This window comes from Empidonax traillii, unplaced genomic scaffold (genome assembly GCF_003031625.1).
Source record: "Empidonax traillii isolate 1590-97213 ecotype Southwest subspecies unplaced genomic scaffold, ASM303162v1 scaffold104:size2570737, whole genome shotgun sequence".
NCBI classification, from domain to species: domain Eukaryota; kingdom Metazoa; phylum Chordata; class Aves; order Passeriformes; family Tyrannidae; genus Empidonax; species Empidonax traillii.
The window spans coordinates 471,440-493,663 of record NW_020955297.1 but is presented as its reverse complement, the minus strand read 5'-3'; the positions used below and the strand labels follow the sequence as shown (position 1 = coordinate 493,663).

The following is a 22,224-nucleotide window of genomic DNA, read 5'->3' as shown; positions in this document are numbered from 1 at the left end:
CTCGCAGCCCCGATGCCCTCCGGCCCCCTGTAGCCCCCTGCTCCGCTCCCCTCTCCCCCGGGTTCCCCTGTCCCCAGCGCCCCTCGGTGCCCCTGGAGCCCCCCAGTGCCCGGTGCCCGCCGCCATGAGCGAGCTGAAGGACTGCCCGCTGCAGTTCCACGACTTCAAGTCGGTGGACCACGTGAAGGTGTGCCCCCGGTACACGGCTGTGCAGGCCCGCTCGGAGGATGACGGCATCGGCATCGAGGAGCTGGACACGCTGCAGCTGGAGCTGGAGACGCTGCTCTCCTCCGCCAGCCGCCGCCTCCGCGTCCTGGAGGCTGAGACACAGGTGCTGGGACCGCGTAGGGTCAGAGACAGGCTCCCTGTCTCGCTCCTTCCCGCCTAGGGGCTACCCCCGGCCCGCCCCTGCGCAACCCCAGGCATGGGACCTGATGGGGCATCAACTCTCTTCCAGATCCTGACAGACTGGCAGGATAAGAAGGGTGACCGGCGATTCCTGAAGCTGAGCAAGGACCACGATGTGGGCACATCTGTCAAACATGGGAAGCCCAAGAAGCAGAAGCTGGAGGGCAAAGGGGGCCATGGGACTGGGCCTGGCCCTGGCCGGCCCAAGTCCAAGAACCTGCAGCCCAAGATCCAGGAATATGAGTTCCAGGATGATCCCATTGATGTGCCCCGCATTCCCAAAAATGATGCTCCAAACAGGTGTGTGGGTGTTGGGGGACATTGGGATTATCCATCTCCTTCCTTGAAGCATGCAGCACAAAGGCCGAGGGAAAAGGTACCCCGGGGAAGGGGGGCTTGTGTCAGCTCCCATGTGCTCCCTTGCAGCTCTCCCTCACAGTCCATCCGTCCCTGCAGGTTCTGGGCATCAGTGGAGCCATACTGTGCCGATCTCACTAATGAGGAGGTCAGAGTCCTGGAGGAGCTGCTCAAGCCGCCTGAGGATGAGGCTGAGCATTACAAGGTGAAAAGCTCCCGAGCCGATCCTGTGCCCTCTCTCCCCATCCCCTCCAGTACCTCACAGCAAGTGTTCCCACCTGGGATGCTGCCGTAGTGCTGGGGAGGTAGGAGGCAAGTCAGAGGCTCCAGGAGCTATGCTGAGCCCTGCTCTCACAGATCCCGCCACTGGGGAAGCATTATTCCCAGCGCTGGGCACAGGAGGACCTGCTGGAGGAGCAGAAGGATGGAGCCCGGGCAGCAGCTGCTGCTGACAAGAAGAAAGGTGTCCTGGGGCCACTGACTGAGCTGGACACCAAAGGTGCCCCCATCCCACCTCTGCCTTTGCCCAGAGGGGCTGGGAACATTTGTGCCCAGTGGAGCCAAGCCCCAGTCCCAGGAGCTGAGACTGCCCTGCCCGACTGCTCACCTCTGTTGGGTCACCTTTGAGGTTGTTTATCTCCCTCTCCCACTTCCTCCCAGATGTCGATGCCCTCTTGAAGAAGTCAGAGGCCCAGCACGAGCAGCCAGAGGATGGGTGTCCCTTCGGTCCTCTAACGCAGCGTCTCCTGCAGGCCCTTGTGGAGGTGAGAGGGCTCTGTGGGGCCATGGCCGTGGGGTAGCACCATCACAACCCAGCACTAACCCTTACCTTTCCCTCACGCTCTCTTTGCTAGGAAAACATCATCTCCCCCGTGGAGGACTCCCCCATCCCTGAGATCGCCGGCAAGGACTCAGGAGCCGACGGTGCCGGCACGTCTCCCCGCAGCCAGAACAAGCCCTTCAGGTGAGCGGCTGAGGCAGACCCAGAGGTTGGCACTGCCCGTGGTTGCTCTGAGCACAGCGTTGGCTCCCTGCCACCGTGAGTTGCGGGGAGCAAAGGGTGTGTGGTGGGCAGCGGCCGCTCTCCGCCCCGGCAGCGTCCCCCACACCAAGTCCCTAGAGGGGCGGATCAAGGAGGAGCTGGTGGCTCAGGGCCTGCTGGAGTCAGAGGACCGCCCAGCCGAGGACTCGGAGGATGAGGTGCTGGCGGAGCTGCGAAAGAGGCAGGCGGAGCTCAAGGCCCTCAGCGCTCACAACCGCACCAAGAAGCACGAGTTGCTGCGGTGAGAGCAAGCGGGCAGGGATGGGGGCAAGCGGGGCTGCCCGGCAGGGACTGACACCCCCTGTGTGCCCCCCAGGCTGGCCAAGGAGGAGCTGCACCGGCAGGAGCTGCGACAGCGTGTCCGTATGGCTGACAACGAGGTGATGGATGCCTTCCGCAAGATCATGGCTGCCCGGCAGAAGAAGCGCACGCCCACCAAGAAGGAGAAGGACCAGGCTTGGAAGACCCTGAAGGAGCGGGAGAGCATCCTCAAGCTGCTGGATGGGTAGCAGGGGCCAAGGACCGCCCTCTCTGTGTGGACCTCACCTGCAGGGTGCTGCCCTGCCTGTGCTCTGGCTGTACCACGCCAGTGCAGGATGGAGTGGGCGCAGCCTTCCGCATGCCCTGGGCCTACTCAGCCTCCTCACCTGTGAGACAGAGCCTGGCCTGCTGTCTCCTCCCCGAGTGGGGCTTTCTCTGATTCAGGCTTGGGACCCTGTGGAGTTGCAGGGATCTCTGTGGACAGCCTCCCCCAGCTGGTGGTTTCTGCTCCCACGTCACCCTGTGCTCCCCCTGTAACTCAGGTGACATCAGCCAGGTCACTGCAGGGGCCAGATGTGGTGGCTCCTGCAGTGTGGTTCCCACAGTCCCTTGTCCATCTGTCACTGGGAGTGGGGAGATCCCAACCCCCACGGGGGAGCTGGGGGGAAGGTGGGGAGGGAAAGGGGCTGGAGGGGTGGGGGGCCCGGTGAGTGGGTGGCCGAGCTCTCCATGTACCGGTGGCTACTATTGCCACAACCGCGGGCAATAAAGGCAGCCGTGTGCAGGTAATGGTGTGGTGACATCGGGGACCAACCCTGCCCCGGGGTGGGTGTGGGCGGGGGAGGGTCCTGCCGGTGCTGGGCTCAGTCGGGGGGAGTGGCGAGGCGTGGCAGGGTCGAGTCTGTCCTGCAACCCCACGCGTGTCTACCCAAGGCATCCATTCACTCGCATCCCCACAATAGGCTCGGGGGCCGGGGGGATGTCACCGCCCCGCGCGCGCCCCCTCCCCGCGCCCCCCTCGCCTGTCCACGCGCCCCCGCGGTCACGCGTGTCCCCCCCGCCCCCCCGCCGGCCGAACCGCCCCCTCCCATTGGCGGCGGCCGGGCGCGCGCCCGCCCCCCGCCGTGACGTCAGCGCTGTCCGGCGGCGCCGCGCCGGGAGGAGTCGCCGCTGCTCCGCCGCGGGCCCGGGGCCGGGGCCGTCGGTAAGGGCGGGGCGGGGCGGGGGCGGCGTGCCCGCGCGCGGACACCGTGCCCACGCGCGGCTCCGAGTGGCGGCGGCGGAGCTGCGCGTCACCACCCGTGCTGCGCAGCTCCGGCTCCCACGCGTGTCCCGCCCGGCGCGGCTGTGCCAGCTGGCAGGCGTAGGGAATGGCGGTGGAGACCCCCCCGCGCACCCACGCGCGTGTCTGGGACCCTCCCCCTGCCTGCCCGCCCCGAGCCCGCCCCGTGCACTCCCCATGGGTGGGCAACCAGAGGGTGGCTGCCTGTGTCCCCAGTGGGACATCCCGTGCCAAAACTCCTGCATGGCACAGCTTGTTCCCATGACCCCACGATGACAATCACATCCCCTTAGTACCCTGTCACCTCCTCCGTGTCCCCACACCAACCCAGCATGCTGACACCCTGTCCCCATCCTGTCCCCCACTCGTGTCACAGGTGGGAGTGGGTGGCCCCACAGGGCACCATGCCGCTGGGGCAGGATGGTCCCAGCTGGAAGAAGAGGACCGAGGATATTCGGCATATCTACGACTTCCGAGACGTCCTGGGCACGTGAGTCACAGGCTGGGGGACACACCGGTGACAGCACTCACCGTGATGGGTCTGGCCCTCCAGCTTTGCCAGACCTGCCAAGTGGAACTGGCTCAAACCCTGGCCCGAGGTGGGGCTGGCACATGCGGGGAGACACTGTGTGGCACAGGTGCCACCTCCCACTGGTGCTGGCTGGTTCCCCCTGCTGTGCCATGGGTGGCTATGCCATGCCCAAGCATGGTCCCCCAGCTGCCAGAGGGGTTCCCACTGGTGTCCACAGCACTGTAAGGCTCTTAGGCTGGATTAGCAGGTTAATTACGTCAAGGCTTAGGGCCTGTCGCAGCGTGAACATGCTACCTGTCACTTCCCCACTTGGGCACTGCCAACAGCTCTGCCTGGCTCCTAACAGGCACCTCAGCCCTTGGGTGACCCTGGGTGCTGCAGGATGGCATGGCATGGGGCCGCCAAAATCCACATGGGGGCTCAGCCCTAGCATGGCTCATCTCAGCAGCGCTGCGGCCTTATCCTGCCTGATAGGATGGTGCAGCCATACTGGGAGGGACAAGTGGAGCCAGGCGCTCTATTACTGGCAGAGTCCACGACCAGCCATCCCAGCGGACGGCTCCCACTCACTTTTCTCCTATAAATAGCTGGACTTTCTGCCTGTCACCATGACAATCGTGGCATGGTGGCACTGGCTGGCTCTTGCTGGCATCTCCCCTCTTCCCTGCTCATCCCTTAACCCCCCCCAGGGGGGCCTTCTCTGAGGTGGTCCTGGCGGAGGAAAAGGCGACACAGAAGCTGGTGGCCATCAAGTGCATCGCCAAGAAGGCGCTGGAGGGGAAGGAGACCAGCATTGAGAATGAGATCGCCGTCCTCCACAAGTAGGGGCTGTCCCAGCACCAGGGTGGGGGTCCTGCCCCATGGCACCGCCACAACCTGGCACACCTCCCCACTGCCAGCACCCATTGCCGCGTGCTATTGCCAGTGCCCAAAATAGCCGGCAGCGCGTGACGCCCTGCGGCGGGGAGCCTGGCTGCTCCCTGTCCTGTGGGGGCCGGGGTGGGGGCAGGCGGGAGCCCCCTCACGCCCCTGCACCTCCCCTTGCAGGATCAAGCACCCCAACATCGTGGCCTTGGATGACATCTACGAGAGTGGCACTCACCTCTACCTCATCATGCAGCTGTAAGTGTTGCTGGGAGGCTCCAGAGGGGTCTTGGATGGGGGGGAGGGGGACTGGGCTCATGGGTGCTGCCCATCCCTGCAGGGTCTCCGGGGGGGAACTCTTCGACCGCATTGTGGAGAAGGGCTTCTACACCGAGCGGGATGCCAGTGCCCTGATCCGGCAGATCCTCGATGCTGTCAAGTACCTGCACGACATGGGCATCGTCCACCGCGACCTGAAGGTGAGCAGTTGGGGTGGGGGGTACACACCCAGCACCCTCATGGTGGTGGCAGGAAGGGAGCCCAGTGTTGCACGTCCCTGAACCCCCCCTTCCTCGCAGCCCGAGAACCTGCTCTATTACAGCATGGACGAGGACTCCAAGATCATGATCAGCGACTTCGGGCTGTCGAAGATTGAGGGCTGTGGCAGCGTCATGTCCACGGCCTGTGGCACCCCTGGCTATGTGGGTGAGTGCCTGCTGTAGGCTGCCACCACCCTGGGTGTGGGGTTGGGGTATCCCCACAGGTTGGGGTCCCCCCTCACCCCTGCCATCCCCCTCAGCCCCTGAGGTGCTGGCACAGAAGCCTTACAGCAAGGCAGTTGATTGCTGGTCCATCGGGGTCATCGCCTACATTCTGTATGTATCCCCCTCCCATTCCTTCCTATCCTGGGGGTCTGGCCTCTCAGGGCTGCCTAGGGCCAGCATCCCCCTCCCCCCCTGCCCCCCCCAGGCTCTGTGGTTACCCCCCTTTCTATGATGAGAATGATGCCAAGCTCTTCGAGCAGATCCTTCGGGCTGAGTATGAGTTCGACTCACCTTACTGGGATGACATCTCAGACTCAGGTGAGCTGGGATCACCGGGGTGGTGAGGGCTGGGAGCCTGGCACAGTGTCACAGTACCCAATGGTATGGTGGGCATAGACACTCACAACTGCTCAATGCCCTGTCACAGCCAAGGACTTCATCCAACACCTGATGGAGAAGGACCCCAGCAAGCGCTTCACCTGCGAGCAAGCCCTGCAGCATCCCTGGTAAGGAGTGACCTGCCATGATCTATCCCTTCTCTGGCTCACCCCACAGCAGCCATGGGGTAGGAGGGGCCCAGCTGACCCCCATCTCGCTTCAGGATCGCTGGGGACACAGCCCTGGACAAGAACATCCACCAGTCAGTGAGTGAACAGATCAAGAAGAACTTCGCAAAGAGCAAGTGGAAGGTGAGTGGGGGGTGCTGGAGAGTGCTGGGGGACACAGAGGTTCCCCAGGCACCCCGTGTCAGGTGACAGACACTGTGGGGTTGGCAGCAAGCTTTCAACGCCACGGCAGTGGTGAGACACATGAGGAAGCTGCAGTTGGGAACCAGCCAGGACATCCCTGGACAGACAACTCCCACCAGCCCCGGCGAGCGGTTGCTGGGGGGGACCAGCAATGGTGAGCCCTGACCCCCCAGTTCCCATCCTGCACCCCCAGGGCTGCTGCCAGGATCTCACCGTGCTCCTCCCCACAGGGTCAGACTGTGGGCGTTCACCCACAAGCAGAGGTCAGCGCCTCTCTCCAGACTGAGCACAGCCCCACATAGCCACATCCGGGGGGCCCAGCTCTCCCATGGGCACCGTGTGGGGTGGGAGCCCTACAGTGCAGGAGTTGGGGGACAGTGTGGGGGCACCCTGCTGTGCTTGCCCTGGGTTTGTGGGGCTGCACTCACTGCAGGCTCACAGCAGAGCTCTGCATCGGGGCAGGGGCACCCCACGGAGCACCCCCAGCTTGGGGCTGTGTCCCGGGCCCCTTCCCGCATCTGTTCCCTCCCTCCGTCCACACCTGGCCTGGCACTGTCCCACACCCCCACCCCCAGCATGTTCAAGGAGAATTTTCCAAATGGATGTTTCTATTTTATTGCTTGTAATAAAGGCAAGAGGCCAAAGGTGCTTGGCTTAGCTCTGCCCTGGGGGAGCTGGACACAGCCCTGATTCCCCCCAGCCTCACTGCCCAGAGCAGCAGCTCCCTCCACACACACTGGGCAGGGGACAGGCACAGCCCACCGCCTTCCATCCCAGGCTGGCAGCAGGTGCAGTGTCCCACTCAAGCCACTGTTCCTCCTTGGGTGTCCCTAGGGGGGTCCATCCCCATGGCAGTCCTGGTTTCGGCTCTCCCAGGCCTGATCCCGGCTGCTGGCTGGCTCCTGGCCCTTGCGGAGGTCAGCACAGAACAGTACCTGGAGTGGACAGAGATGATGGGGTGGGCCTGGCCAGGATGGGGGCGAGGGCTGAGCCCCAAGCTGCCTGAGAGGGGTGTACTCACTGCTTGTGCCCAGCCGGCGCGGGGGCCCCACAGCCCCCGAAAGAAGTCACCTGCGGAGAGAGGGTGAGTACCAGCATGGGGGACACAGGCACCATCCCTGAGGTCCCATGTCAGGGCCCGGCCCTGCCCTCACCAATCTCCTGGTAGGCCCGGGGGGTCAGGCTCTTGCCGCCTACTGCCACACCGTAGCGCTGCCGTGCGATGTGCCAGACATGGGTGTCCACTGGCACTGCCTCGGCCTTGTCCAGGGACAACAGGCAGACGCAGTCAGCCACCTGCCACCAGCAGCACTGTCAGGCCCTGATGCTGGACCCCACTCCACATCCTACCCCCACCCTGGCACCCACCTTAGCACCTACACCAGGCAGGGCACACAGCACCTTCCTAGCCTCGGCGTAGGGCACAGTGCGGAGCTGGCACAGTCCTTCAGCGCCGAGCCCCTCGGTGATGGCCCGCGCACTTCCACTGACAAACTTGGCCCGGTACCCAAAGCCCAGTGCCCGCAGCCGGGCCTCAGCATCAGCGCCTGCATGGACACAGCACAGGGATGTGGGTGGGCACAGGCGAGGCCATAGTAGGGTGGCAGTGGTGGGACGACAGTGGACCTGTGAGCGCCGAGAGGGACGGGAAGGCGTGGAACGGCCGGGCGTCGATACAGCAGAGGCGGCGGCCGAAGGCCTGACAGAGGCGTTCAATCATGGCAGTGATTCGGGAGATGTGGTTGTTGGAGGTGCAGATGAAGGAGAAGAGGCACTCGATGGGGTCCTGCCGCAGTACCCGCACCCCTGCAGGCGGGACACAGTGAGGGGACGCTGTGCGGCTGCTGTGGCTGTCTCTTGGGGCCCCATGGAGCCGCCTCACCTGGGAAGTCCTTGGCCACCTTGCGGAAGAGGGGGTCGGCCGCCTCCCACTCGCGATACAGGGCCGACAGACCCACGTCCAGCTGGAAGTAGTCACGCAGGATCCGGTCTGTCTCTGCACCATCCAGTTTGGCTGCTTTGGCAGGGCACCCATCCCGTTCCTCCTTCTGCTCATCCTCTTCGCCGTACACCGTGTACCAGAGCCGGTCCCGGTCCTGCCGCAGTGTCCAGACGCGCCCCCCCAGCACGCCCGTCCAGGCCCCTGGGCTGCTCTCCCACCACCTGCCGCACACGGGCAGGTCGGGGCGGGCCCGAGCGCGCAGGGCCGGGCCGGGGGGCGCCGGGACCCCCGCGCTGGCTCACCGGAAGCTCTGCCCCGAGGACAGCACCAGGTCCAGGCGCAGCTCGGCCGGCGGGCACGGCAGGCAGCGCCACAGCGACGGGCATGCGGACGGGGCGTCTCGCAGCTTCATGGGGGCCGGGTGCGCGCCCCCACCCGCGGGGGCGGGTGAGGTCGGGCACGGCCCGGCGCTGAGCCCACGGCCGCCCCACCGCCCCGGCCCCGCACCTCCTCACCGCCACCCGCTCCGTGCCCCCGGTCCCGCACCGGCCCCTCCGCTCCCCACCACAGATAAACCCGGCACGGGCGGGGCTCCCAAAACTCCCCGCCCCGGTTTCCGCCCGCCGACGGAAGCGCGGCCGGCGGTGCCACACGTGTTCGGCCTGCTCCCAATCCCGCCCCGCCCGCAGCGGCCGCGGCTCCGCAGCGGAGTTTATTTTCTAAGAATCAATAGATTTTTTTTCTTCCTTCAAAATAAATACAAACAACGTCCAAGCGCGGGGCCGGCCGGGGGGGCTGGGCCCAGGGGTTGGGGGCAGCACGGGGGGTGGGGGGCGCGGGGGGCCGCCCTGGGGCACGGCGGCGGCCAGAACAGCATCCCGAGGAGCGGCGGGCTGGAGGGAGCGGGCACCGGGAATAGGAGAGTGGGGGGGGCACGGGGGGGCCGGCCCCACCCCTCCCGGTCCCCCGTCCCCTGGTGGTGCAGGCCAGCTGCACGGGGGTCCCCGAGCCCCGTTTGCCCTGAGATTCGGCGGGGGAGCGGCCGGCAGGGCCGGCTCAGTCGCTCTCGCTGGAGTCACTGCTCTGCTCGCCCTGCACCTTGTTGCGGTGCTGCATGGCGCGGTGGTAGGCGATCTGCACCGACTTGCGGATGTTGGACTTGCGGCCCTCCAGCATCTTCTCCTTGTCCAGGTCCTGGTTCACCCCCAGAGGCACCAGCTTCGTCCGGGGCAACCACTGCCTGCGGGGAGCAGGGGGCCACCTCGTTTGAGGGTTACAATCGTCTCTGGACACCCCCCCCAAAGCCCCCGGCGCCCCGGCCTTACCAAGTGCGCTTGTTGTCGAAGAAGAGGACAAGGTAGAGGTGCTCGCGTGCTTCCTGAGTCATCTGCTCCCCCAGCTTCAGCACCTCCAAGGGGGGCACAGGGATGGGGACGCCATGGTGGAACATGCCTTCCCGCGGCATCTTGGGATCAATAATCTGCCAAAAGAGCAGTAGAGGGCTGAGAGGGGAACAGGGACCCCAAGAGCCAGTCTGAAGGAAAGGCCGATGACAGGCAGTACTCACCAGTGCCGGGTAGGAGGGGTACCCCCGGCACTTGGCCCACACTAGATCCAGGGCGTCCAGGGAGGAATCTTCATCCTCAGAGAGCCACCCTGCACCGCGTGCCATGCCCTTGCGCACCACTGTGCCAGAGGGGAGGGGAGAGAGAGGTCAGCTGCATTCCCCCCAGGTGACAGTGCCAGCCGGGTGTGTGGCTGCACAGCCACAGTACTTACTGCCATGCCCCACGCCTCGTCCAGTGCCCACAGAGTAAGACTCATTCTCCGTCCCTGACGTGTCCTCACTGCTGTCTTCCGGGAAGTTCACTCGGGAGAAGGAAGGTTTCCCTCTGCCCTGCTTGGAGGGCGTTGTGCTGCAGAGACAGGGAGCAGAGCCATCAGTAGGAGTCATGTTAAGCTTTCAGAAGTTGCTTTTGAGAGGGACAGCCTGGCAGGACACGAGGGCTTGTGGGCTCCAGCCACTGGCCTTGGCACTGGGAAGGACATGGCAAGGGTGCAAGGCAGAAAGGTGGGATGGTGTTTCTGCCAGGGTGCCAGCCAGACCCTCACCCAGTTTCACACAGGAGGACCCAGAAGATGTGCACTGATCAGAATTAGAGGCACAGGCAGGAACCTGATGGTGCTGTCAGTGACAGAGCAGCTGCTGTGCCAAAAGGGAATTCCCCAGTTCATACTCTTTGCTAGTGCTTTGGTGCACACTCACACCTCTTGGTTTTACATTAAAAAAGGCACAAACCCTGCAGATTTCTAGGGATTAGCTGGGAGCAGCAGGAGGGTGAAAGAGACAGGGACCATGAAACGGGCTCCTCGTCTGGCAACTCAAGGCCAAGAGCTGCCCACTGACACCCCAAGCAGCATCACTGTCTCCAGAGCTGGGCCAGGGACAGTACCTGGTGCGGTCTGAGGCAGCGCTGCTGCTGCTGCTGCTGCTGGACTCTGAGTCGGAGCTACTCCGGGGAAGATTGCAGTCGTTGCGGTACACCAGGAAGCTCTTCTTCACAGGCTGATTCCCACTGCTGAAACCGTTGGCTGGCAAGTCTGCAAAACACCCCATGAGAAGAGTGTTACCACTGCGCCAGCCCCTGCCACACGCTGCCAGCGGGGCCACGGCTGCCCGGCTGCACCCACCCATGGGAGCGTCCTCCGTGGACTTGTCACTGTCACTGTCCGAGCTGGAGCTGGGCCGCGGGCTCCGCCCTCGCTTCCTCTGCCGCTGGGAGGACCCCATTATTGGAAGCTGGGGGGGCCCAATGGGGCTGTTCCCATGCCCAGGAGTGATCTGGCTGTCTCGATTCTTTGGAGGGCGTCCCGGACGTTTTGGGGGCCCTGCAGTTTTAGGGTTCTTCTTGGAAAAGAGCACTGAGGTCCTCCTGCCAACTTCATGTGCCGGGGTGGAAGAAGAATTGGGACCCAGACCTAGAGAAGGGAGAAGGTGTCAGCTGCAGCCCTGCTGGCAGGAACTGCGTGGCAGTGGTGTCAAGAAACAGCTTCATTTCTTGGGAACATTATCATGGAAGATCCTTCATCCCGAGTCTTGTCATGCCTGCAGCTTCAGGGTCAAACTTTCCAGTCTGCTGACAGTAAAAGCTAGATAGGGACATCAATGAAGGGCCTGAAAGACAAAGGCCCCTGCTTGCAGAAGAGCTTGCTTTTCCTGGTGATTAGTGGACAGGACTGGGATGCAGAGGTGGCAAACCCCCAGTGACACCTGGCAGCTCTGCCTGGAGCTTTTGCTGTGTCCCCACAGACCCCAGCTCAGCATCTCTGTCCAGGGAGCCGGTAGCTGGCCTGTGTTTGAAACACAGCCCGAGAGAGCATTTGAAGCTCAGCAGTCAGTACCATTGCAACTCCCTCCCATGTTTCCAGGCAGGAAGGGACACTGAAGGCAGCCTGCTCCATAATGCCCCTAGGGAACACCACAGCATGTCTGAGCTGGCAGGGCCTGGCAGGAGGAAACAATCCATCTCATGCCCCACATCATACAGCTGGAACTCTCAGTCTCTGGAACAACATCCTGTTCCTTGATTGACCAGGAGACAAGCTCACCAGGTGAGCATACTGACTGTGCTGTAAACACCAGCAATCTGCCAACCATCCCCAGGGGCAAACACACACTAGGCTGCAGCTGTTCCAGACATTGGACAGGGTCTCTTTCAGCTGCCAATACCCTCTGCTTGGCTGGCACGGCTCAAGACAAACTACTCAGAGGGTGGCGTCCTCAGAGGGGCACACTGGGAGGGTGCCCACCTCCTACAGGAGGGAGCCTAGGGAGGCACAGACATCATACTCTGTACCCACCCCTTTGGGAGAGGCTACAGGAAATGAGGAATCCCTGCAGAGGAATGGGGGATAAGGGCCTATCCCACAAGAGGCCACCTGCCTCAACACAGAGGAGTGAAGAGCGAGGTGTGTGTGGGGATCTGACCATACAGCCCTTCAGCCTCAGGACACACCTGGCAGGGCAGCCGCTGCCCAGCCGAGCCAGTCCAGAGGCAGCTCTCCACCGCTCCCCCAAACCTGAATGCTCAGGAAGGAGCATTACCTTTGCCAGTCTCCTGGCTGCTGCTCTCCTCTGCAGCGCTGTCTGTCTGCAGGTCCTTCTCACAGGGGTTGTGGGACTGCATGACTCCCCTGGCAGAGGAGCTGTGCCGCTCCAGCCCGTCCCGGCCCAGGTCCCGTGGGTGCGCGAGCTTCCGCCGGAGAACCGTGATCTCCTTCTTGATCATCTTGGCCCGGCGGGACCGCCCTATGCTCTGCTTGCCCGCGTTGACCTCATCCAGCCGCTCCAGCAGGATCTTCAGCTGCTCCTCCAAAGGCAGGTGCTTCTGATTCTCCGAGAGCAGCAGCCGCACATCTTCTGGGGGAACAAAGAGGAGCAGATGGATGAAAGAAATAGGAAACTCATGGAAGCTCCTCTACATGAAAGGGCATGAGGCAATCAAGGTTCCCTGCCGGAGGGAAGTAGCTGACATGGCATCAAACACCTGTGGAACCCTTTAGGGAAGTTACCCTAAAATACACGAGAAGGGGAAAGCTAGCTAGTTGGGACCATTAGGGAAAGCAGGCTGATCAGCAGTGTGGAGGATACCAGGGTTCCCATTGGCTGGAGACAGGACACAACATGAAAAAAAAGGGAACTGTAAAAGGAAAAAACAGAAGTCAAAAGGATCCTGAAGCATTACAGAGCAGGCAAGTTCCCCTGTCTGAGCCTGTCTTGTGCTGGAGCAGGGACAGAGGTACCCTAAAAGGACCCTTCTCTGAACAATATGTTCTTGGCAGTGCTCCCCAATGCCCAGAGACAAGCAGGACTACAACCACAGAGCCATTGAGGTTTGTCTGCGGGGTATCTGGAACAGTGTGGCAGCCAGCAAAGCCCACAGCTGGGAAGGGAGGGGGAAGTACACAGCTCTGACCAGGGGGAGTTCGTCCTTCTAGCCAGGCAGCACAGCAAGAATCTTACCGAGCTCACAGCCAGTGCTGGGGATGGGGTGAGTAACTGTACCCTGACACAGGCCAGAGGCCACATCCCAGAGCCCTCTGCTCTGACCAACAGGAGGACCAGGGACCAAGGGATCAGCAGGACACACAGACAAACTATTGTCTAGAACCAACGTAAGAGAGCCAAGAGATACCTGGCTTGCAAAGTCCCCACCTCTCCAGGAAGTAGGGACACACAGCCCAGTATCCAACTGAACTTCCCATGGGAGGCAGCTCCATCAGACTCTCGGGTGCCCTGACTCTGCCCAGGCTTTACCTCCGAGTAGCCCTCGTACCCTGGGACAGTGGACAAGTACCCACCATCCTCAATGTCTTGGATCTGAGCCTCTTCCACCGTTACACAGTGGGGGAAGTGCATGCCTGTCTCGAAGTCAATGCCCATCTTCTCGGCCTGCCGGCGAGCCTGCCGGAGCACAGCGCCTCCCTGCTCCCGCAGACGGATGGCTGCCCGGTAGAAGATTGTGTCTTTGGCATTGTACTTCAAACAGTTGTTGATGATCAGGTTGAAATCCTCCTCGAAGTCATCGAAATTCAGATAGCGATAGGCTTCCAGGTTTTGCTTCATTGTCTGAAAATCCATCGGCTTCTTGATGTGATCCAGGTAGTCTGGGACCTGTGTGAGGAGAGAGCCAGAGCTAAAGGTCCAGGAGACACGGTTAGCAGTACCTGCTCCAAGAAAACAGTTGTTAGAGGAATCAGGTATCGCTTCCTGTGCTCTGCCCAAATGCACATCGGGGAATGCCATCTGCTTTTGCAGCTTGAGGAACAGTAACGCCTCCGGATTAGGGAGCCCATGTGCTGTCTCAACCTGTGGATACACACTCTGAAGTGTTTTTACATGGCAGCACCCTGTCCTCTCCTCCTGCCTGCAGGCAGCTGGGATCTAGTATGCTACATGGTGTTCCGTGGAGAAGGAGCTGTAAGTGCAGCCCCTGGGGGTGAGGGTGAGTGCAGACAGGAAAAAGAGCAGTCCAGGTGGCAGCACTGACTGCAGGTGGGACACAGCCTTTCTCTCCAGTTCTGCTGAGGTGCCTCTGTGCTGCCCTGCTGCCAGCGCTGTGCAGAGCCAGCATGGCCTTTCCCTACGCTCCCAGGCAGGAATGCGATGAATCTCAGGAATCATCTCCCCTGCCCACAGCAGTGACGGTCTGGGGGTCAAACCCATCCCTGTGCTGTGCTGAGTCAGTCACCTGGCAGAGGCCTTCACAAGAGGACAGGTAAGAGCATGCCAAATGACAAGGCATTCTGCCTTTCCCAGTGGGAATCCCCAACTGCTCACAGATCCTAGGGTGTCACCAGTAACACAGACAGAGGAAGAGCCAAGTGCTGTGCTCCCAGCCAGCACCAGCTCAGCTGTTCTGCATTTGGCTCACCCAGGAGGAGCACTGCTGCACAGCCCCCTCGGATGAGTGACGGGTGCTGAGATGTGCAAACCAGCACCAGGCTGCTCAGGGAGCTTCTGGACCAAAGCGCACCCTGAGCAGCCCTTGGCACGAGCAAGGGGCAAGTTTGAGTGAAGTAGAAATCTGGGGGAGGGGGTTCTTACTTCGTAGATTTCTGTTACCTCAGACAGAGGGACCGGCTCGCTGAAGATGTTGCCCGTGTCTTTCTCCTGCAGCTGCTCAAGCGTCTTGCGGAGCAGGATGAGGAAGGGGGTCAGCTGCATTTCCAGTGCCACCTGCTGGACTTTGATCTGAAACAGAGGAACAGAGCAGGGCTGAACCCCTGCCCCCAGCCAGGCAGTGGGGACTGTCCCCAGGGAGCAGCAGTGCAGCCCTGCAGGACAGCAACCCCTCTCCTCTTCTCACCAAGGGGCAGGGACTGCCCCTCACCCCCATCTCTGGGGAACGGAGGTGTAACACCAGCTCCAGCACCTGCATGTCCCACCTGCGCCTCGCAGAGCAGCCAACTTTGCTCAGAGCCACTGGGACAGGGCACAGCACGGCCAAGGGGACCCTGGCACACACCTACAGCACCCTAAGGAGCCCCTACTCACGCCCACCCCAGCGGTTCCCCAAGGAGGGGCAAACAATCGTTACCGTCTCTCTCTTGAGCTTCTCCCGCTTGCGTATCAGCTCCACCAGCAAGCGCGCGCGCTCGAGGTCATGGCGGAGGCGCTGCCATGACTTCAGCTGCTCCTTCAGGGCCCAGTTCTTATCCTCAGTGTCTCTCTGCAGGAACATCAGAGACCATGAGCTGATAAGAGATGTGCTCCCATCTCCACCTTCCTGACCACATGCTGGGGATCTTAAATGGCAAAGGGAACCAGCCTGACCATGCCGGTTCAGCAAAGGTCCGGATTCCCTTGCTGTAACCTAGGTAAGTGACTCAGGAACAGTCTGACCTCTGGCCAGAGCTAAATAGCTGCCCCTTGGTCACCAAGCCCTTAGGATGCCACGAAGCAGGCATCCTGAGCCTCTGGAAATACTCTTCCTAACGTGACCAACTGCCTGCAGCTGCCCAAGAGGTCTGTGCTGCTGCTCAGAGATCCAGCAAAGTGCAATAGGGAATAAAGGGAACACAGCTCAGTTTGATTACACTTCTGGAGCACCAAAAAAACGACCAACTTTTATCCTGCTGTAGCCAAAGATGAGCAGAAGCAGTCTCAAGTCTTCTCCAGTAAAAAAAAAAGAGAGGTGCCAAAGGCAGGAGAAACCCCTGCCCAGTCACAGTCATCACAGGGCTCAGAAAGAAAGATTTAGAGCTCAGAAGGGGAGCTAGAAAAAAAATCTTCCTCTCTGGCAGCAGAGACTTCACATCTGTGAATTGCTGACTACGGGCTGAGGCAGACACTGGGCTGGAAGCAGCAGCCAGAGGGAGTGCTCCTGGAGCAGTATCAGAAACTGGAAATGAAGCCTTGGTTCCTTACAGATTGCTTCTGAGATTCCCAGCCACCTCTCTCAACACTGGCTGACACAGCAGCCTCATACTAGAGCCATTTCTGACAGGTCTGCCATTGCCACTGGCCAAATGCAGGCACGAGAAAGGAGCCACCTTCTGCGTGGCAGCCGGAGAGCGCAGGATTCCCTCCCTGTGGCAGGCTGCCAGCGGCCTCACTGTCTGGCAATTCTCTGAACGCTGAGAGCAGAGGGGAAGGTGAAGCAGCAAAAGCAGCTGAGGCTGCCCTTTCCTCATCTGAGAGCTCAACACTCCTGACCCCCTTTCTGCACCCGCAGGCACTGCATGCAGCAAAGGCTCCGAGCCCGCAGCTCCAAAGGCACAGGAAGCACACGCACAGCCAGGGTTCCCTGCAGCCCCACAACAAGCAGCCCTTACCTGGTCGCAGTTTCTCTGTGACTGCAAGTGCGTCTGAAGGCGGCGGAGGAGGGGGACACCATTGCGGGACTGTCTCTTCAGGGTCCAGTAGCTGTGCAGCCTCTGCATGAACTGGCTCTTCCTCTGGATGGTTAAACGGTTTGTAATCTTACTGAGCCTGAGGAAAGGAGAGGAACCACAGAGCCCGTCAACACAGCAAGCCTGGATGCTACAGGAGAAGCCCTGGCAGGGGGCAGCTAAGCGCAGCTGCTGAGAGCAGCTAAGAAGCTCCTCAGAAAGAGAACACCCTTACCCATGGCAGGAATTTCTGTAACACCAAGTCACAGAGAGTAAACACAATAGAGGATGCCAGGAAACATCCAGCCTTGTGTCTCCGTAACAGACTTTTCTTTTCTACCTCCTGCCAACTCTTGGGGAAAGCCTAGGGCAGGCTGAGCCAGGTCGGAGTACAGCGCAGCCACATCGGGGGCTGGAACCTTCAACAGCTCCCACAGTCCCTGAAAGTGCCAGTGTTACAGTGTTGCTACCACAAAACCATTATTTACCTGTCTGAGGGTTGCTAGCCATGACAAAGGGCCTGGCCAAATGTTACCAGAGAAAGTCAAGCCTGGCAAAGCATGAGGAGGGAACAGGTGGCATGAGCACAACAGCACTCCCATCCAAGACTACACTAAACAGCCCCAAAACACCATAAAAGGGATTTCTTACTCCCTACAACAGCAGAAAGTCTGGAGGGACTGGGACAACTTCATTCAGCAAAGTCAGACAGAGATGCCCTGCTAGCAGGGAGCCAAAGAGACAAACTCCCAGCATCTCCCTGTCTCACAGGGACAGCTCATCCCATGGGATGACCCAACCTGCATCAGCCTCAGCTGAAGAGGCTGGGGATGGCAGCCTCATGTGCCATCACTGGCCAAGCTCCCACAGGAAGACATCTGGCATTCTGGCAACAGCCCTTGAAGAATAATTAATCCCAACAGGAAGGCCTGGGGAGAGGTTAACAGCTTCTAGCTCAGTGTGGGTTTCACTGTGAGCTCGACAGCAGCAAGAGTCTACAAACTGCCTGCCAATGCGTCCACAAGTAGAAAAAGAGACCCTGGCTATGGAGCAAGCCCCGAGTGAGCAAAAACATAAGGCTGGGACACAAACAGACCGTGGCAAAAAGCCAGCAGCCTTGCAGCAGACCTGCCTCCACAGGTCACCAGAACACTGCCCAGACAGCACAGCCCACGTGTGCTCCCCGCTGGCTGCACAGGAGACAGTCTTGAGGGTCCAAGAGCTGGATGGTGTCCTGTGGAGAGGAGGAGAGCTCAGCAGCTCAGGGGGTGGCTCAGCTCCTGCCACAGGGAGGAGGATTGTTCAGCAGCTCAGGAGGCGGCTTACCACCACGATGACAAACGCTTCTGTGCCAAACCTGCGCTTCAACTGTGTGATGCCTGCTGCAGGGTGACAATGAGATCCAGAAACACCCTAAGATGCCCTTACATGCTGCTGAGGACACTCAGAATTATAACCTTCACTGACAAATTACAGCAAGGCTCTTAAATGCTCGTTTCAGGATTTGTATGCCAGCCCAACAATCCAACCAGAGCAAGACACACAGCAGTTATGCCTGTGACTACAGGGTGTTTGCACCCCTGTGAACCCGCAGGGTTGTGATGTGACAGAAACACAATCTCTGGCAAGGCTTCAAGTACTTTTCCAACAGCTCTTGTGCTGTGAAGCCAGCCTTGGGACCGCTGTGCCCCTTGGCAGGCAGGAGTCCTGGTGCTCTCCAGCCACCTCTCCTCGCAGGCAGCCGTGCAGAGGCTTTCGGCATTCACAGCTGCCCAGTCCTGCTCTGATAGGCAGCCTGAGCAGACACAGCTGTTGCTGCACCTGGCACAAAACACTGAGGAAGCCCAGCAAGGGGTACACGGCCGCTGGGATGCATGAACTGTGTTCAGCAGGGCACAGGGATCCCAATCCCAGACCTCTCCACGGGGTGTCCCATTTCCCAGGCCTGAGTTGCTCCCACACTTCTGTCATTTGCCTGGCACAGCCTCAGGAAAAGACGGACCTCAGCAGAAAGGAGAGCAGTCCCCTCCTCCCTGCCTGATTTACTCCAGTGCCTGAGGTCAGCACAACAGGAAAGGAGTGCTGGGAACCTCCAGCTGCTTCCGGACACATCTGGCCAAGTTCATTCTCTGCTGTTAAACTAACAGCAGCTATTTCCTGCCCCACCAAGGGCCCAGACACCTTTACAGGGTAGCGCATCGCACAGCCCTGCCTCTCTGCAGGACTCCCAGAAGAAACCACCACAGCCCTCTGTGACAATGAAGTGAGAAACACCTGTGCAAAAAGCTAAGGAGAGGAACAGGGTAATGCACACTTGGAAAGTGGGACAGGAGGCACAGAGGAAAGGAGAAATCTCTCCCCAGTCTAGGGAAGGCAGTGGGTCGTACCTGTGAGGGGGGATGCAGGGCACGGAAACCACAGGCGCTGCGGCCCGTTTTTCTGCCAGAATCTTCCGTGCCTTCTTCATCTTGATCCTAGACTTGGCCTTGGCTTTTTTGACTTTCTCAGAGCTCCAGCCCTTTCCCTCCTCTTCCTCCTCCTCCTCCTCCTCTTCCCCCTCACTGTGCGAGAGGGCGGGAAGCCTGCGCACAGAGCCCGGCGGCGTGTGGATGTCGCAGTAGGCGGTTTTGCGCACGCTGAAGGAGGTACCGTTGGCACCTGTCTCCCGGACGGGCTCCATCTTCATGTACAGCCCGGCCTGCTGGGCGCAGGTGACGTGGAAGGCAGTGTAGCAGTTGGCTTTGTGACACTGGATGCAAGCCCCGGAGCCGCGCTGCTTGCAAATGTAACAGGTCAGCTTCCAGCGCGCAGGCGGGATGTGCTCGATGCTGTCAATGGGCTCCAGGAAGACGGTGTTGGCAAAACACACCTCTGGGATCCATAGGGCACAGACCACGTGTGCCCAGCGCCCATCGTCCGTCTGCTTGAAGGCCCCCCCCTTGTTTGGGCAGAGGGCACAGTCCACAGCACGCGAGGGTGACTGCAGGCACCGTCTGCAGAGCCACTGTCCCTCGGGGATGTAGGGCACCCCGTAGCACTCCTGGTGCACAGCCAGGTTGCACATGTCGCAGAAGAGGATGACGTTGCTGTTCTGACACTCCCCATCGTTGCAGATGCAGCAGACGGCGTCCTCGTCCACCAAGGCGTTCGGGTCCCCCTTGTTGTGGCTCTCGAAGTACGACTCCTTTTCCAGCCGGTCCATCAGGTACTCAAAGATCTCCTGGGGAATAGGACTCACACCTTCATTCTTCCGCCGCTCATTCATGATGTCCAGCCAGATGTAATCCTCCTCATCCATGTCGTACTCCACCTCCTCATCCAGCTCCTCTGCTGACTTCTCTATGTACCTGGAAGGACAGCATGGGAGAGTGAGGGCATGTTCTGCACAGCTGGAGCTGCTGAAGCCCAACTCCAGGGTTTGGCTGTGGCTGAGGGAACATTTTAACATTTCAGCCAAGCCGTAAGTAAAAATAAAGAAACAAGGACAAGGCAGGAATGTGCGGAAGTGCTGCTGCACCCTGAGCAGCGCAGCAGCACCTCGTAGACAAAACAACACTGGTCTAAGGAGCAAGGTCAGGCCTTGGAGACTTGTCAGCGCAAGGCAGGGGCCTATACAAGCCACCCAGAAGGTGCCAGTGCTTCTGGAGACAATAGTCTCATGACCAAGACATGATAACCAGTCAAGGACGCACCACATTTTGTTAATTCTGGAGAGGGGAGCTGTGTTAACTCCTGCTTGAGGTACTACCTCAGGCAACTGCACTGACCAAACCTCTCACAGAAAACTGTAGGACAAAAATTAAGCCCACAAACAGATGTACAGGTACACATTGGTGCTGACGGGCTCTGGAGCTTCCCCAGCATAGCTCCAAAGAGTAGAACGGGAGGCAGAAGGACACATATGGGTTTTGTTATGACCGTACATGCTGTTTCAGCAAGGAAAGACGGCAGCAATCAAACTGCTGGCAGTGACCTAAGGAGCAACTGAGAGCTCTGTAGACACACAGACCCCTCAGAACTGGGAGGTGATGCCAGGCAGAGCCCCAAAAGCCTGAAGCCATGGGACAGCAAGCTCCACACGACCTGGGAGAGGCCATCAGAGGCCACGGGCAAGCCCCCTCCACTGAGCCAGGCCAATTCCACCTCCAGACCCAGGGCACAAACCTGGGAACCTCCTCACACCTAGCCACGGGCAATACCTGTAGTACGAGGTGGGGCGAGGCGGGGCGTCGGGGGTGTCCTGCTCCAGCTCTCGGTACACCACCTCGGGCAGCTTGGGGGTGGTGCTGGCCGAGGCATTGTGGTGATGGTGGTTGGAGTCCTTGCGCTTCTCCTTGTTCTTGTGCTTGCCAGATTTGGGAGGGACGCTCTGCGTCTCCGTGTTCTCCTTATTGCTCCCGTTCTCGGGCACCTCTTCGGGAACGTCCTCGTCTTCGGACACCACGTCGAGGTTATCGAAGATGCTGATGCGGTGGACGCGGCCGTGCAGGTCCACCTCCACCATGCGCTGGGCCTGGGCGTAGGTCATCACCTCTCGGCCGGGCGACTGGGAGGTCTCGGAGGGGCTGGGCGACTGCTTGTTGGCGGAGCGGGCCTGGCGCCCCTTCTTCTTGTGCTTCCGCAGGGGGGTGTGCTGGGGCGGGGGCGGGTTGTCGTGGTCATAGTGGTAGAGGTGGTACTCGATCCCGCTGTAGCTCTTGTAGATCTTGCGGCAGGTGCCCACCGGGCACTCGTAGGGCGGCTTGGTGGCCCGCAGGTTGTGGCAGAAGGTCTTCACGTCGAAGTCTACGCCCATGGCGGGGCCGCGGGGGGCCGAGGCCGGGCCGGGCCGGGCCGGGCCCCCCGCCCCGCCGCCCCCTCCCCGGGCCCCGGCCGCCCTGCCCTGGCTCCCCGCTGCCCGCTCCCTGCCTGCGGCGGCGCTCCCGGCGCGGGGCCGCGCTCAGCGGGCGGGCGGCTCCATGGGCGGCAGCGGCGGCGGCGGCGGCGGGCCCGGGCCGGCCCCAACAATGGAGCTGCGGCGGCGCCTGGCGCGGGGCGGCTGCTGGGTAAAGCGCCGCGCCGTCCCTAGCAACCGCACTTTCGCCACGGCACGGCCGGGCAGCGGCGGCGGCGGCCGACGGGACGGAGGACACGGTGGCGGCGGCGGCGGTGGCGGCGCGGTGGGGAGGCCACGTGGGCGCGGCGGGGCCGGGCTGGGCCGCGCGGCGCCGGCGGTGGCGAATCTGCTGCCGCGAATCACAGAGCCCGCCGCCGCCCGGTCCCGCCCCGGCCCGGCCCCCCCCCCCGAGCCCCCGCACCCCTCTGGTCGTCACGGTATCCCCCAGTCTCCCCCGCTCCCCCCGATTCCCCTGAGTCCTCCGACCCCTCGGTCCCCCCGCTCCCTCGGGCCTCCTCGATACCCGCGGTGCCCCCGCCCCAGCACGGCAGCAGACCCCGTTGAGCAGTTTATTTACAGTCGGTAACGCGTACAGACCCGCCTGCCCTCCGCCCCGGCACCCCGCGGCTGCGGGACCCCGGGCGGCGGGGCGGGCCATGGGGCAGGCCGGGTCAGCAGGGCCGCGGGAGCGGGGCGCAGGCAGGAGAGAGGTGCAGGCAGGAATGGGGTGCAGGCAGGAACAGGGTGAGACCC

The 22,224-nt window shown here is 61.4% G+C and overlaps 4 protein-coding genes across 6 annotated transcripts; 2 read left to right on the top strand and 2 right to left on the bottom strand.

The window, feature by feature from the left end:
• The first annotated feature begins 21 nt into the window (after positions 1-21).
• On the top strand, positions 22-2,464 carry TADA3 (transcriptional adaptor 3). The gene is made up of 8 exons (XM_027882369.1): positions 22-331; positions 458-708; positions 865-970; positions 1,123-1,264; positions 1,426-1,529; positions 1,620-1,729; positions 1,863-2,048; positions 2,124-2,464. Exons 1-8 carry the CDS (start codon positions 125-127, stop codon positions 2,314-2,316), a joined length of 1,299 nt encoding a protein of 432 aa, XP_027738170.1. The 5' UTR covers positions 22-124; the 3' UTR covers positions 2,317-2,464.
• Positions 2,465-3,215: 751 nt separating this feature from the next.
• CAMK1 (calcium/calmodulin dependent protein kinase I) lies at positions 3,216-6,903 on the top strand. The gene is made up of 12 exons (XM_027882364.1): positions 3,216-3,272; positions 3,727-3,840; positions 4,572-4,703; positions 4,930-5,004; positions 5,087-5,225; positions 5,325-5,451; positions 5,546-5,621; positions 5,716-5,828; positions 5,938-6,016; positions 6,112-6,199; positions 6,287-6,413; positions 6,490-6,903. The coding sequence occupies exons 2-12, from the start codon at positions 3,755-3,757 to the stop codon at positions 6,543-6,545; spliced, it is 1,098 nt and encodes a 365-aa protein (XP_027738165.1). The 5' UTR covers positions 3,216-3,272; positions 3,727-3,754; the 3' UTR covers positions 6,546-6,903.
• Positions 6,850-8,685, bottom strand: OGG1 (8-oxoguanine DNA glycosylase). The gene is made up of 7 exons (XM_027882365.1): positions 8,504-8,685; positions 8,142-8,422; positions 7,886-8,065; positions 7,628-7,806; positions 7,414-7,555; positions 7,281-7,330; positions 6,850-7,194 (listed from the first exon to the last, which is right to left on the bottom strand). Exons 1-7 carry the CDS (start codon positions 8,611-8,613, stop codon positions 7,090-7,092), a joined length of 1,047 nt encoding a protein of 348 aa, XP_027738166.1. The 5' UTR covers positions 8,614-8,685; the 3' UTR covers positions 6,850-7,089.
• Positions 8,686-8,912: 227 nt separating this feature from the next.
• BRPF1 (bromodomain and PHD finger containing 1) lies at positions 8,913-21,428 on the bottom strand. 3 transcript variants are annotated; one of them, XM_027882245.1, is made up of 13 exons: positions 20,795-21,428; positions 18,983-19,942; positions 16,539-16,695; positions 15,302-15,433; positions 14,827-14,955; positions 13,563-13,875; positions 12,307-12,621; positions 10,893-11,180; positions 10,655-10,802; positions 9,981-10,117; positions 9,769-9,887; positions 9,527-9,681; positions 8,913-9,462 (listed from the first exon to the last, which is right to left on the bottom strand). In XM_027882245.1, the coding sequence occupies exons 1-13, from the start codon at positions 21,388-21,390 to the stop codon at positions 9,258-9,260; spliced, it is 3,654 nt and encodes a 1,217-aa protein (XP_027738046.1). In that variant the 5' UTR covers positions 21,391-21,428; the 3' UTR covers positions 8,913-9,257. The 3 variants fall into 3 exon arrangements, with proteins under 3 accessions (XP_027738046.1, XP_027738047.1, XP_027738048.1); XM_027882246.1 differs by having other exon boundaries at positions 8,913-9,441; positions 20,795-21,427; XM_027882247.1 differs by having other exon boundaries at positions 8,913-9,441; positions 12,307-12,618; positions 20,795-21,427.
• Positions 21,429-22,224: the final 796 nt, after the last annotated feature.

Bases quoted from the DNA above. Each gene is read 5' to 3' on its own strand.
- TADA3 (XM_027882369.1), top strand. From the start codon at position 125: ATGAGCGAGCTGAAGGACTGCCCGCTGCAGTTCCACGACTTCAAGTCG. The intron at 332-457 runs GTGCTGGGACCG...ACTCTCTTCCAG, and splicing joins TCCTGGAGGCTGAGACACAG to ATCCTGACAGACTGGCAGGA. The intron at 1,265-1,425 runs GTGCCCCCATCC...ACTTCCTCCCAG, and splicing joins GACTGAGCTGGACACCAAAG to ATGTCGATGCCCTCTTGAAG.
- CAMK1 (XM_027882364.1), top strand. From the start codon at position 3,755: ATGCCGCTGGGGCAGGATGGTCCCAGCTGGAAGAAGAGGACCGAGGAT. The intron at 3,841-4,571 runs GTGAGTCACAGG...AACCCCCCCCAG, and splicing joins TTCCGAGACGTCCTGGGCAC to GGGGGCCTTCTCTGAGGTGG. The intron at 6,414-6,489 runs GTGAGCCCTGAC...TCCTCCCCACAG, and splicing joins GCTGGGGGGGACCAGCAATG to GGTCAGACTGTGGGCGTTCA.
- OGG1 (XM_027882365.1), bottom strand. From the start codon at position 8,613: ATGAAGCTGCGAGACGCCCCGTCCGCATGCCCGTCGCTGTGGCGCTGC. The intron at 8,066-8,141 runs GTGAGGCGGCTC...TCCCGCCTGCAG, and splicing joins GGTGGCCAAGGACTTCCCAG to GGGTGCGGGTACTGCGGCAG. The intron at 7,195-7,280 runs GTGAGTACACCC...TGTCCACTCCAG, and splicing joins GCGCCGGCTGGGCACAAGCA to GTACTGTTCTGTGCTGACCT.
- BRPF1 (XM_027882245.1), bottom strand. From the start codon at position 21,390: ATGGGCGTAGACTTCGACGTGAAGACCTTCTGCCACAACCTGCGGGCC. The intron at 16,696-18,982 runs GTACGACCCACT...TCCTTTCCTCAG, and splicing joins CCCTGCATCCCCCCTCACAG to GCTCAGTAAGATTACAAACC. The intron at 10,803-10,892 runs GTGGGTGCAGCC...GGTGTTTTGCAG, and splicing joins CACGGAGGACGCTCCCATGG to ACTTGCCAGCCAACGGTTTC.